Here is a 14,616-nt window from a genome sequence, read left to right as displayed (position 1 = left end):
AAATGGACTAGATGGGTCCAGATAAGTGAGTTTGCTCTAGTATTCCTGTGCATTGCACACCAGGGAGGATTAAAGCGTAAATATTAGTATTTAGTTACTTTTCTCATTGCCTTGACAACGTATCTGAGAGAAGGAGAGGCGGGCTTTGTTTTGGTTCACGGTTTCACGATGCTAGGGAAGGCGTGGTCCATAAACTCTGTGGTGGCACAGATTTTAGCAGAGGTTTGCGTGGGGCAGCCGTTCTGGGAGCAAGCAGACTAACTGGAACCAGGCACAACTTTAAAGTTCCTTCCCTATTTTGTCTAACTTCCATCATCCTGGCCTCACCCCTCAAAGACTGCAGAGCCTCCGAAACCAGCACCACTGAGTGACCCTGGAGTCTTCAAACTTGCGAGGGACATTTCAGCTTCAAGCCATAACAGTTACTGAGATGATGTGACATTCAACATGCCGGGAAAACTTCACATCCTGGTTCATGTCCCATTGGCATAAGACATCAAATTTTATTTCAGATTGTGAAGATGTAGTGGATATTTTTATTATTTAAACTTTCAGAAAAAAAAGTTTTTCTTTAACCGTTGAAAAAAATGTGTGAGGTGATTTGGCTAGCAACTACCAAAATACCAAGATGCCTGTGAAAAGAGATGCCTAAGTCAGTGTCAGAGAACTCTGCCAGAGAGGACCCAGCTCGACATATCTCATTTAAAATGTGTCAAGAAATTACAAAAATGTCTCCAACCTGGATTTTACCAAGCCTCACAGACTCCTGAGTTTCAAGACATGTGTGGACATTTGTCTAATTATATCTGTTGTTCCTTTATCAGGTCCTCCAGGGGACCCAGGGCCCCCTGGCCGCTATGGAGAAATTGGAGATGTTGGGCTACCAGGTCCTCCTGGGCCCCCGGGAAGACCAGGAGAAACTTGTCCAGGTAATAGTCTACCCTATGTTACAGTGGATTTCCTACATCATACCCAGACCAGCTGTAATCCTTAATTCTGGCTGACATAGAGGTTGCCTTCAGAGTCTTTGTGAAAGACACTTGCCTGTGTACACTCCAGGCCCAGAAGGCTAAGCGTTGTGTTGTAACAATGGTCCCGAATTTCTAATGTCTCCAAATTCAAGTCAATCAAGGGAAGTAACACAGGTTCCTTTCCACCCACATACACACAACATATGTTATTATAATATAGATATTATATATGTGTGATACATATGTTATATATTGTATGTATTTTCTCAGTCAACCAGAGCTGCCGGAGGCAAGTATCTGTGTGACAGGCCTTCCATCAGATTTCCACTTGCAGAGAGGATTTGAAGCTTCTGTTGGAGCTAGTGTTTACTTACCTGAGCTACCATTCTGGCAGATTCTCCCAGCTGACGTGTACTCTTAAAACTCCATCCATCCACGAGGGTTTCAATATTCTATGTGAGATGAACAAATCAACACAATGATTTTAAAAACCTTTTACGTAGAGGGAAAGACTCTTCCTCCCTGGCCACAAATAAAATCAAGGCAATCATAAGCCCCATGACATTTACCAGAAGCCTAGGGGAGTTTCTCGCTGCCATAAGGACCAAGGGCCCCTCCAGGAGCTGTGCTCGCCAGTATTCCAGAAAGGTCGGGAATAGCAGTTTGAAGCTTGTTTGTATTCTGTGAACCAGGTGAACAGAAGAAACCCGGCAGGAGGAAAATCTTGAGTAAATGTTTTGCCCGACCCGTGTCTCTTGTATTTACTGAGAAAATTTAAAAAGTTTGGTGAGATGCTGAACCACTAACTACCAAGTTCTTGTTCACTTCTCCCCAAAACTAACTTCCTCCTCATTTAGGGTATGGCAAGAGCAATGTCAAAAAGCTTTGTCTGGTGTAGTCAGTCTTTGGGTTACAGTATGGGTTTAATTGACCCAGGATTATATAAATCAGAAAGAATACTCTGTTGGTCAGAGAAACGTTGAACTCTGGTCTTAGCTTTCTTCTTTGGGGTTTGTTTATAATAAAATCGTGCCTCCAGTAGATTGAAATAAAAAAAAACCCGTGGGAGACACATATTCAAATACACTGGAAGGTTCTAAATTCCTTTAAAAGGTTATTAATCCTGTGCTGGGAAGATGGCTTGGTCAGTAATTGCTTCCCACACAAACATGGGCCTGATTCAAGCCCAGGAATCACCTAGGGGTAGAGGTGCACTCTTGGAATCGCAGGGATAGTGAGGCAGAGGAAGGCTCGTTCCTGGGGCTCACTGGCCAGATAGCCTAGTAAATGGGTGAGTTCAAGGCCAGTGAGGGACGCTATCTCATAAAAGAAGATGGACAGCATCTGAGTAATGACCCCTGAGGCTAAGCTCTGGCCTCCACATAGACACACACATTCATGCATATGCCAGCCCTAACATGCACACGCAGAGAGACATGTGCACACGAATCAAATTAACTCAGTGGCTTTTGAATCTGAATATGGCCCACAGTAATACGTGTATTTATTTTGGCTAACCTTTGTACCACATTACATAAGTGTGCACACATACACTAATTAAAGTTTAGACTTCACAGGATAATTTTTGGTACACAATATCCCTATTTTCTATTCTACTCTTCTACTTTGAAATAAATCAATTTAAGGCTCACCACACTTAATTCATTCTGTGTGATACTGTAGGGTGGTCAGGCTGAGAGGTGTCATACATTTTAGCCCATTGCCTCTGTTGAAGAGGATTGGGTATTATCCCTGGCACTGGACAAGAGGTAGTATCTCGACTATCCAGTGACTAAGAAGAATCCTGGCAGGTCTTAGGGAGGGTGGGAAGATAGGCAGCTTCCAAATCATAGAAGCATTTGCATTTGCAGTCAGTACATCAGTGTATAACACTCTGTGTTTTATTTAACAGTTATCTACTGAATCTAGCATGGGATATATGGGTTTCAGAGTCAGACACTTGAAACTGGACACATGCCACATGGTATAGTGGAAGACTATATATACTACACATATTATGTCACATAGCATAGTGGGAGACGATATATACTGCACATGCTACATAGTATAATGGAAGAACTGAACTATGTACTACAACATTCCAATTACCACTCTTGGCAAACTGTGTCATCCTGTATATTGTCTAAGCCTCTCTGTACCTCAGTTTCCACATCTGTAAGATGGGGTCTTGCTAGGATTAGAAGATGTGGCATGTGAGCAGGCCTTAGGATCCGATCTGATGCATAGTACCGCATCAATGTGTGATCAGTTTTTTCTACTGTGGCTGCTCTCTGTGCCTGCTATGACATAGGCGCACATAGTGGAGTAGTCCCTGCACTCCCACAGATGAACACGTTAGGCACATGCATTCATTATCTGTGCATGTGTGCCAAGAAGAAAAACTTAAAGATCTCTACCATCTACTACATACATGACTAGGAGAGCACATATTGCCTCCACTAGATGTGAGAATAGGTTTTCTTGGATTAATTTTAGGAATGAATAGGCTAAAAAGATTGGAGAATACAATACTTTCAAGTAAGTGAAATGTGTCTGTGCCAGCTAATCCAAAGAATGGGGTAAAATAAGAAAATAAGAAAATAAGAAAACATGACCCCCCCCAATACCTGTGTGCCTCCACATGTAGCTCCTTTCAGAGGCATTTTGGTGTATGGGAGAGTCAAGTTTTAAAAGACTTTTATTTATTTATTTATTTTTATGGGGAGTGTGTGTGTGTGTGTGTGTGTATGTGTGTGATTACACGCCATGGTGTGCCAGTGTTCTCAGAGGCCAGAAGAGGGTGCTGGATCCCCTGGGTCTGGAATTATAGGTACTTGTGTGTCACCTAATGTGAGTTCTGGGAACTGAACTGTGGTCCTCTAGGAGAGCAGCCAGCATTCTCTTGTAGGCATCTCTCCTGCCTCGTCTGCTAACTTTTTTACTGCACCCTGCTTTTCTTTTCCTTTAATAGCGTTTATTCAGGTTATTGTGGTGTGGCTCCTGCTTTCGATCCAACAATCAGTCTTGTTCCTCTTTTTTATGTACTCTTTCTGTGTAGCCCAGGTTAGCTTCAATTTTTATGAACATTCTGTCTCCATTTCCCAAGCACTGGGTAGCAGGTGTGCATCAATCTCTGCTATCTAGACTAGCCCCAACCCCTCTCTCTTTCTCGGGTGTGCACTTCAATTTGTGTCTGTGTGACATACCCAACTCAATGTTTGTATACAGCGAGGTGTCTAGTGGATTAACACACTGGCCATGCCAACATGGTTGTTATTGGTTTGTGTGCATATGTGCCTATATATCTTTGAAAGGAGGATTTTATTTAAGATCTTTTCTCGTAGCAGCTTCAAGTATACATTGTGTCTTGTTAACTGTCCTCTGCCTGCTGCACATTGGATCTTAAATCTTAATTTTTTAAACTTTTTTATTGTTCTTATTGAGCTATACATTTTTCTCTGCTACCATCCCTTCCTCTCTCCTCTCCTACCCTCTCCCATGATCCCCAGGCTCCCAATTTACTCAGGCGATCTTGTCTTTTTCTACTTCCCATGTAGATTAGATCTATTTATGTCTCTCTTAGGGTCCTCATTATTGTCTAGGTTCTCTGGAACTGTGAATTGTAGGCTGGTTTTCTTTGCTTTATGTCTAAAAACCAGTTATGAGTGAGTCTTTCTGGGTCCGGGTTACCTCAGTCAATATAATGCTTTCTAGATTCATTGATTTGCCTGCAAATCTCAAGATGACATTATTTTTTCTGCTGTGTAGTACTCCATTGTGTAAATGTACCACATTTTCCTTATGCATCTTCAGTCAAAGGGCATTTACATTGTTTTCATGTTCTGGCTATGAAAAATAGTGCTGCTATGAGTATAGTTGAGCACATGTCCTTGTGGTGTGATTGAGCATCCTTTGGATATATACCCAAAAGTGGTATTGCTGGGTCTTGAGGTAGGTTGTTTCCTAATTTTCTGAGAAATTGCCATACTGATATTCGAAGGGGTTGTACCAGTTATTTGTTCTTTTGATGACCAATTTTCTTGAGTTCTTTGCATATTTTGGAGCAGCCCTCTGTCTGATGTGAGGTTGGTATAGATCTTTTCCCATTCTGTAGGCTGTTGTTTTGTCTCGTTGACTGTGTCTTTTTCTTTACAGAAGCTTCTCAGAGGTTAAGATCACTGGCTGTTTTTCCAGAGGTCATGAGTTCAATCCCCAGTCACCACATGGTGACTCCCATCTATCTATAATTATCAACACATAGAAGAATAAAAATAGGCCCATAACACCATACACAAAATTCAAGTCCAAATGGATCTAAGATCTCAACATAAAGCCAACCACACTGAACCTCATGGAAAAGAAAGTAGGAAGTACACTTGAATGCATTGGCACAGGAGACCACTTCCTAAATAGAACCCCAGTAGCACAGACACTGAGAGAAACAATCAATAAATGGGACGTCCTGAATCTCCAAAATTTATCCAGCTCACCTGAAACCTTGTCCCCTCGATCCGTTCCTCCATAGTTCCCACTTCTTTCTTCCCCAACAATGGCCACTCTACTCTCCCTTCTGTGAGTTTGACTGTTAGAGCCCACATGGAAGTGAGGTCACAGGGTGTTTCTCTTCTATGTCTGGCTTGTTTCACCAAATGTGATGTCAAATAGTTCCAGCCATTTTCCTTTAAATGTGCCGATCTGTGGTCTCTATAAAAGCATTACTCTTAGAACACCTGTAATTTCCATTCTTAATATTTCTTGCAGGCATGGTGGGACCTCCTGGGCCACCAGGGATTCCTGGTCCTCCAGGGTTTCCAGGGGAAGCTGGTGTTTCAAAAAGATTTGACTGTGCTCCAGGAGAACCAGGAAAGCCAGGACTACCTGGCCTGCCTGGAGCGCCAGGACCACAGGGCACCCCTGGAGCAGATGGTAAAATATTCCTCATTTATCTATATTAGCGCTTAGTGCTTATGCTGAAATTCAAAATTACAGATTCATTCAGGTGGTATAATTTTCTAAATACTTTAAAACTTTTATATTTCATAAGTTGGTAATATTAAAATTATTTCTTATAAATATGGAAAATGACATTCAACTATCAATTAAGTAATGCAGTTTATTAATTGTGAGTTTAATAATGAAAGATAGAATTTCATGAAATGATAATTTTTTGTTTTATTAACATAGTTTTTAATTTTATTGGATTTATATATGAGCTTGTTTTCAAAGTTGTGCTGTTGTCCAGAGCCTGCTATGCAGAGAAGAAAGGCCAGACTTTGTCTTTTTCTGTTCCTTCCTCCTCAGAGACGACTATTTCCACACATGTGGCTGGATCTTTTGGTGTTTGTTTCTATATTGTCACCTGGCACACCTGTATTTCTCTTACTGAAGTTTTTCTCTTTGTTCATTGGCTTTTGACTCCTCCCCACAGAATTACCCATCATTCACCACACCGCATTCTATATGTACACATTTTCCATTCCCACTGCCTACTGAGAGTGATACTGTCATAACTGAGATCATGGAAATATTTAATATTTCTATGAAATGGTTTTTAAGTTCTATATACCAGCTTAGCCTATAATGATACATTTGTTATTTTTTTCACAGAAGCAGTTGGTAAATTGTCTTTTGTGTGTGTGTCCGTGTTTGATTGACTTTCAATTTAACTATCTGAAATTAACCTCAAACCTACCAGAGTTTTGTATCCATCATCATTCTGACACTGTTAACTCGTTAAGTAGCCTTACAGTATTACTTTCCAAACAATTCTTTCCTGGAGCTTTTTGACTTTTTCAAATTAGCAAGGCAGCACTTTTGATTAATTGCTGAGATACTTGGAGATTTTCTTTCACAACTTTTTAAAAATTATTTTTATAGTATCTAATACCATTTAAACACACTATTGTAGGGAGAATGATAAGAAAAATGTACATTTCTGTACATTTGTGGGTGATCTCCTGGGCGTTTCTTCCCCTTCCCTGCTCCGTACTTCCTCCTGTAGTGACCCCCTTCCATTTCCCCATTTCACAGGCTCCATTGCCCTCCCATTCCTTTCCTTTAAATCTCTTTCCCCCTCTCCAAAACCTCTTTATAGTCTCTTGGCTCCTCTCCTCACATGATTCCACTTAAATACACATATTTAACCTTTGAAAGTTAAGGATTCACATGGGTTTTTCTGAGCCTGGGTTGCCTCAGTATTATATTTTCTGGTTCTATCCATTTTACTGTCACTTATTAATTTCATTATTCTTAAACATGGGATAAAATCCCACTGTGTGTATAAACAACATGCTCATGATCCATGCATGTGTTGATGGACAACAAAATTCCATCTTGTTGCGACTGTGGAAGAACAGTGATAAATGTGGATGACCTTTCACTGCGACCCCTTCTGCATCTCTCAGGCTCCTTGATTTCCACCAGTTAGATTTCTTTCCATTTTTTACTCCCACACTAGACTTTCAATTAAGGATTAGAGATAAGAGAATCACACTTATCTGAAAATACCTTTGCTCTACTGGGTTGTCCGATGGGTAGTTTAGCTGAGTATAAAACTCTGGCTTGGAAATCTTTCTCAGGCTCACTCTCCAGCTCCACTGAGACCATTGAAAACTTCCACACTGTTTCACTGTCTGATCATACGTTTGAAATTCATTTCCATTTTAGAAGATTTTTTGAAATTTTCTTCAACTCCATCTTTCAGCTTTTATTGAATTTATAGATTTTTTGCTATCTTAACTACTGTGTGTATTCTTATTTTTGAGAGTTTACTTGATGCTATTATACTCTTTCAGTTTTTCCTTTTGCAGCAGACTGTCCATTTATCCAGTGCAAAAAGTACCCCTTTGTAGTGTTTTAATTATGTCTTTTTTTTTTACAGTGTTCTTGAAACTTTGTTTCCTCCCTTTTGAAGGGGTGTTTTATTTTTTGCAAAAATTTTTGAGAGGGATTTTCCCATCTGAACATTTCATTATCAAATCATTGTTTTGGGCCCCACTGTCACTTTACTCCTTAAACTCCAGGGGAGATTCTGGTGTGAAATCAGCATTTTAACTTTTTCATTTCTTGTTTCTCTTGTCATTTTCCACCGATGCTTGGATCTCAGCATCTTTAAGTTCTGCTGGATTTTTTTTTAACCTTCTATTGTTGTTTTACAGTCTTTTATACTAAGGGAATGTTGGGGAAATGTACAGTGTATCATTTTCAGTTTATCTGTCATCTTTAACTAGATGTGTCAAAAGTTTTGATTCAGCAAGCCATGCTTTGTGTTTTCTTCATTTATCTCACAATTGGAAAATGAAGGGGAAAGGACAACCAGTTGCCAGATTCTGACTCTAGCTTTTGTTGTTCATGATTTATTTTGCTTTGGTATTTATTGTTGTCATCTAATATCTTAGTCTGTAGTCCACTAACCTAGGGCTGGCATTAAGGATGTCTTTGTCAGCAGTTATGGTAGAAAAAACATATTATGAAAATTGTGTGATCTATATGTGTAGGGAGGAAGACAGAAGGAGGGGAAGGCAGGGAGGCAGATGGAAATAGGAAATCATGAAATAAAACCTGGGACAGAGACAGGAAACAGAAGGAAGAAACTGAGTGATTCACACTGGTGCCCTCCAGGGGATGTTATCTAAAGTCACGTGATTCTGTCTGCTACCCCTTTGCCTCCAAACAGTTATATATTGCAGCCCTGGGTGTCCTGGACCAATGGGAGAAAAGGGAAAAATGGGTCCCCCAGGAAGAAGAGGAGCCAAAGGAGAAAAAGGCAAGTCTTTACCTAAGACAGAATTTATACATGAGCCACATATGGAGGACCAGGATGAGGGTATCTATGGGGAAAACAGCCTGGCATGTCAGTCAGGTTTGTCACTCCCCATCCTCTCACCAGTGTGTGCTCTAGAGTGAATAAGTCACCACAACTCAAGTTCTTGGGTCAGACAAGAGCTTCTTACCCTTTGCCACTCAGGACCTGTCTTCACCTGAGAATTTTTTTTTTTTGCAGCTTCAAGCGTATGGGTAAATAAAATAGGTATACAAATCAAACTTTCACCGATAGTACATAACCAAGAAATTTGTTTTAAAAGAATTCTGTAACACATATAAGCACTAGTTATTAAATATGAAAGCAAGTTTGCATACTCACATAAAGGTGTTTATTTTTATGTAAAGAATTTAATCTTGCCCGAATGCTGCAGGATGTAGGGCATCTTCAATGTTTCTGAGAGCAAGCTGATATTTTGATTTTATAGTCAGTGCTGAGAGCATTGCTTTGCATACAAACATAGCCTAAAACAAAGGAAGTACATATAGTACACACAGACATCCCAACTTGTCGGGGCCTTTTGAACATCTGAGCCAGACAGCAGGAGAGCATAAACACAAACCAATTTGACTCTCCCAAACTTTATTTTTTATATTGAAAGTCCTGATCATTAGGAAATGTTTTGCAGTGAACTAGCAACTGTAATGTGCTGCTCAATCAACAATCCCTTCATGCGTTGTGTTTCCTTGATTATTCAGAGTTGTGCCATAATTAATTTAACTATATGGTTAGTATAATTTATTAATTTTTGTTTCCGCAGTAACAGTTTTTTTTTTTTAAAAAAAAGGATTTTCAATTATCTACCAGAATTTTAGGTTAGGGGTGGGTGAGTTTAAGGCACAAAATGTGATTCCATTTATTTGGAAATCGTGTGCCCATCCCACATAGACCATGCCACAGCCGCATCCACCCCGTGCCCAGTGCTTCATTTCAGTCTTCACGTAGCATGTGCTCACCCCGCATAGACTATGTCTACCTCTCTACCATGCTCCGTGCTTCACCTTTGCCCTAGTCATGTTGTTTCATCCTTCAAAGGCCATGCCGCGGCCCCTGTTCCTCTGCATGCTGTGCTCCAGGCTCTTACCGCATGGTCTCGATCTAATAGACCATGCCACGGCCCCCGTCCCGCTGCAGGCTGCACTCCAGGATCTTACCGCATGGTCTCAATCTAATAGACCATGCCATGGTCCCCATCCCTCTGCAGGCTGCACTCCAGGATCTTACCGCATACATAGTCTCTGTCCACATAGGTCATGCCACAGCCCCGTCCTGCCAGCCATACGCTGCACTCCATCCACATGGCCCATGGCCTCAGGTGTCTGTGATAAGAACTGCGCACTGAAGACCTTCTCCTTTTCTAGTCATGCTATTTTTGGAGTAAATAGCTTACTGGGGGTTTTGTCAGGAATCATGTCAAACTGACTTTCTACCTCTGCCTAGGAAATGAGGGACTCTGTACCTGTCCACCTGGTCCCATGGGACCCCCTGGCCCTCCAGGACTTCCTGGGAGACAAGGAAGTAAAGGAGACTTAGGGCTTCCTGGCTGGCACGGGGAAAAGGGTGATCCAGGCCAGCCTGGTGCCGAAGGACGTCCAGGGCCCCCAGTAAGTAACTCCTACTGACCGTCATTTGTTCAGTTAAATAAGACAGACACAGATAGAATCTAGTGTGTGCCTTTCCAAATTAATGCATTATATACATTTTATGTTTGGAACCTTTAAACACCTTAATGACTAAACACCTTCTCGTGTCCATCCATCTACCCATCATTCATTCATTCATTTAACTAATTACTAATTATCAGGTGTCTACTATGTCCCTAATTTTCTGGAGATACAACAGGGACCCAAATATTATATGAAGTTCTGGAGCTTTGGAGACAACCCAGACTTTATAGTAAACACATTGGTAAATACACAATTTGCTATATGAGGACCAAAGGCCACGGACGATAGAATGTGGCTTGATTGGAGACAGGAAGTAAGTAGCAGCAAGGAGGTCCTTGGTTTCATCCCCAGTATACATGTATACACACACACACACACACACACACACACACACACACACACACACACACACTGACTAGCTCTTAGGAGAATTTGTAGAGCTTGGGACTTTGCAGGTGGATCAGGCTGAGGCCTTTGTCCAGAAGGACATGGTACAGCTCGGAGAATACTTAAAAAGGAAGGCAATACTCTATTATTCATCTTTGATGCCTCATCAGTTGCTCTGTGGAGAGGAGACCCTAGGTAAGGGAGAATGCTGGAGATTAAGTGGAAGGTAGCTGAAAATTTGTGGGGGGTGGGAAGGAAGCGAGGCAGATTGAAGGGACGGTGCTGGACAGAAGGAGGGACTCAGCCTAGACACAGTTTGACTGGCAAGTCCAAGGACTGGCCATTCGGTCAGACACGCAATACAGGGAAAATGGAAGTAAGTCCAGATGGGGTGATGGTCTTTGGCCCGAGCTACGGGAGGAAGGCAGTTGTTCTGGACAAGAATGAAGATCCTGGAAACCAGGCATTTGGTGGAAAACGACACAGAACTGATGGAGACATTTTAGGTTTGGGTGATATTTAAACAAACAAATTAAAATTTGTCTGGGGGGTGACTGCCAACGCAAGCACTGAGAGGAGAGGTCAGGCTGGAGGTCTAAAAAGGGGCTTTATTGGGGTCGATGTGATGTTCAGTACCAAGAAGGGAAGGCTGTGGAGAAGTCATACAGACAGAATCATACAAGGAACAAAGGCATCAGAATCACTCTGGTCCAAAGGGTCCTTGAAATCAATAAAGTCTTCGCTGCGGTAACCTAGGTGAACTAGCAACTTGCAGTCAAAGATCACTGAGACACAGCGCAGAGTTCATGTGTCCATCATAATACGGTGCTCGCTTGCTGAAGCACAGCCTCCCATCTGTCTGATCCCTGTGAATAAAAATCACCACTCACAGGAAACCTCCTCTGGAGGCTCTAGAGACTTCCCATGGTTCCTCTCTGCCGGGATGACCTGCGGCTCCATTCTGAGGTCCCCAAATCATTCTCCCTTTCTCCTAGAAGACTCTAATGAAAAGGAAATTCTGGTCTTAAATGAAAGTAAAGATCCAGATCTCCAGCCTCACCGCTCCTGCATGTGCACAGCACACCTGCAAGGCTGCCTCAGCAGGAAACTGGGTCCTTAGCGCGTGGATCATGAACAAACATGCTGAAATTATCGTGCAGTTTGCATACTATACTTCATTTTGTAAAATCCAGTATTTTATCATAGTCACCTTTGTCTGTTTGTTGCTTTGTTTGTTGCTAGTGACTCTAAGATCCTCCTGTGGCTTTGTCTTGAGTTGCTTCTCAGGGCTAACATTTCCTACATTGCGGACTACTAGTTGACGCAGGGTTATTATGGGTAAGGTGTTAATTCAGTTGTTCCAGGACCCATTGGGCTGACTGTACTTCTGATGTATTCTTTCTATATTACACTCATCACACTGTGCTTAGAGATGGGGACCAGGCTTCCACCATGGGGGAAAGAACCTTATTGCCCCTCCTCTTTCTTCTCAGGTTCCACCAACACCACAGTATTCCCCGGCTTCTTTCCCCACCTTCAGCTCTTTGGAGGCGTTTATGTTACTCAACCCCCTCTTTGCTCTTGTTTTCACTGATCAAAGCTCACATCATTCAACATATTTTTGATGATGCATATTTATTTAGGGTACATTTTATTCGAGACTTACTATGAGGTTCCATATCTATATAGAATTCCCACATATTATTTTACCCAGAGTTTTAAAAAAGATTTATATTTTGAACTTTTGCGTATGTTTATGAGTACCTGCATGTATGTACAGCATCACATAGATGCCTGCCGCACGTGGAGGTCAGAAGAAGTTTGTCCCCTGGAACTGGAGCTACAGGGTCTTAAGAGCCATCATTTAGGTGCCGCTAGCCAAACGTGTCATCTGCAAAAGCAGCAAGTGCTCTTAAGCATGGAACCCTCTCTCCAGCCCTCTCTCTGTGATATCTTAACTCTAATGAACTGCTAAGATAAAGGAGGTGTGGATAAATTTCTATTAACTAAGATACAGACTTTCCAGAGATTTTTAGCACTAGGAACTTCAGATTGTATACGATAGAACTACTCTGAAAGGCAAGAAAGGGAAAAAACAAAGATTTCCAAGCCAGGATCTTTAGACAAGAAATTTAGAGTGGGGGAGACAGTGTTAGGTAGACAAGAATATGAATGACTTCTTCCCTACCAGAATTAATCTAATGCACTGCTCTTAATTTTTTTTAACCAAGGGATTGCCTGGTGCCTTGGGGTCCCCTGGCCACAAAGGGGCAAAGGGTGACATGGTCACATCAAGAATAAAAGGTGAGCGTGACTGATCACTTAGCCCTCTGACACTTTGTGTATGATCTATGGGCATCCACTTGCATTGATTTCCCCTGTGACTGCAGATCAATTGTGTGTAATTTAGGATTGTTGAGGTTGCCTTAAGAGCATTTCCGGCCCTTTGTACGATGGTATGACTATCGGGCACTGACTCTCTTGCCTCTTATCTAAAAACATAAATGTCCCGTTAGTGACACATTCGAATCTTCATTGTGGTGAACTTGGAGTTGGAGCAAAATCTCCTTTGACCAGCCTTATGACAGCTCACTGCATCGTAATGTCCTCTAGTCTTCAATGGAATTCACATGACAAGTAACCAGTGCTTATCTTGAAGTAGTTTGGGGAAATGATATAATTTATTGACCTAGATGTAGGGTTCCCATTGGTCTATGTCCATTTGCTCTCACAAGCCTGTCTTTCTCTGCACTACATGCTCCAGGAATACCATGCGCGAGGCAGCTCTAGGTCCTTGAAATCGGAGATGCTCTGTGAGCTGTAGGCAGAGGAATAACTTCCAAACGACTGTGTAGTTTAAGGCAATAATCTGTCAACTCTCCCATCCACTATGGCCAGGGACAGAAGGTCCCATGCAGTGTCACTGAGTCAGTGAGTTTGTATAACATCCCTCCGCAGATCACCTCTTTGCTAAAATAGGAAAAGGAGAATTTCCCAAATAAAGAGAGCCAGTAGTTTGTGTAATTGCCACTCTTCCCTTTGTTTTTGTAATGGTTTGACTGACGTTGGACAACCAAGTCACCAAGGAAGTTTGATCAACCCTCATGGAGTGAAACACCATTACCCTGAATTGAGTCCCTTCCTCTCTTTTATTTCACTCCCTATGTGTGAGCGCTTACAGGTCTTTTGCCTCCTCTTCCCAGGACAGAAAGGAGGAAGAGGGCATGATGGGCCACCAGGATTTCCAGGGGCACGTGGACAAGACGGTCAGGATGGACGTGCCGGAGAAAGAGGGGATCCGGGGCCCAGAGTATGTACAGTTCTGCTGTAGAATTTCACCTTCTCGTATGTTCATACAAGCAAGCCAGGTCTGCAGGAGAGATAAAGCTTTGCTGTGTTCTTACCCAAAGACATGGAGACTGGCGAAGTCTATCTGGTTACTATATCATAAGGATGTAAGAAGTCAGTTTCACACACACAAAAAAAACCTCTCTTGAGTCTTTCATTTGTGTGCGGAGCTACCACTTCCCTTCTTATGTTATATCTGCTGTTAGTAGTTGTACATTCAAGTTCTTAATCTGTACCTAAGGTACAATACAATTTACTTCCTGTATCTGAGGCAAAGCATACACACCATATCATATATATGGATGTAAATATGCAAAGTATGAATATAAAATATTAGAAAAACTCTCAATTAATTCTTCTGGGTCACATTTGCTTCGAAGGCACTGTCTTTTGAAATCTGGGCTTTTTAACATACGGACTG

General features: G+C 41.8%; 1 protein-coding gene across 2 annotated transcripts in view; it reads left to right on the top strand.

The window, feature by feature from the left end:
• Col4a4 (collagen type IV alpha 4 chain) overlaps positions 1-14,616 on the top strand; it is a 120,131-nt gene that overhangs the window by 55,254 nt on the left and 50,261 nt on the right. For both annotated transcript variants that reach the window (XM_087904817.1, XM_087904814.1), the window contains 6 exons: positions 825-929; positions 5,733-5,897; positions 8,647-8,736; positions 10,234-10,397; positions 13,079-13,151; positions 14,051-14,157. In XM_087904817.1, the coding sequence (XP_087760943.1) occupies positions 825-929; positions 5,733-5,897; positions 8,647-8,736; positions 10,234-10,397; positions 13,079-13,151; positions 14,051-14,157 (704 nt within the window). The remainder of the gene's footprint in view (positions 1-824; positions 930-5,732; positions 5,898-8,646; positions 8,737-10,233; positions 10,398-13,078; positions 13,152-14,050; positions 14,158-14,616) is intronic.

The sequence above is a fragment of the Myodes glareolus genome, chromosome 1 (genome assembly GCF_982192425.1).
Source record: "Myodes glareolus chromosome 1, mMyoGla1.1, whole genome shotgun sequence".
Taxonomy (NCBI): Eukaryota; Metazoa; Chordata; class Mammalia; order Rodentia; family Cricetidae; genus Myodes; species Myodes glareolus.
This window is presented reverse-complemented; position numbering and strand designations above follow the sequence as displayed.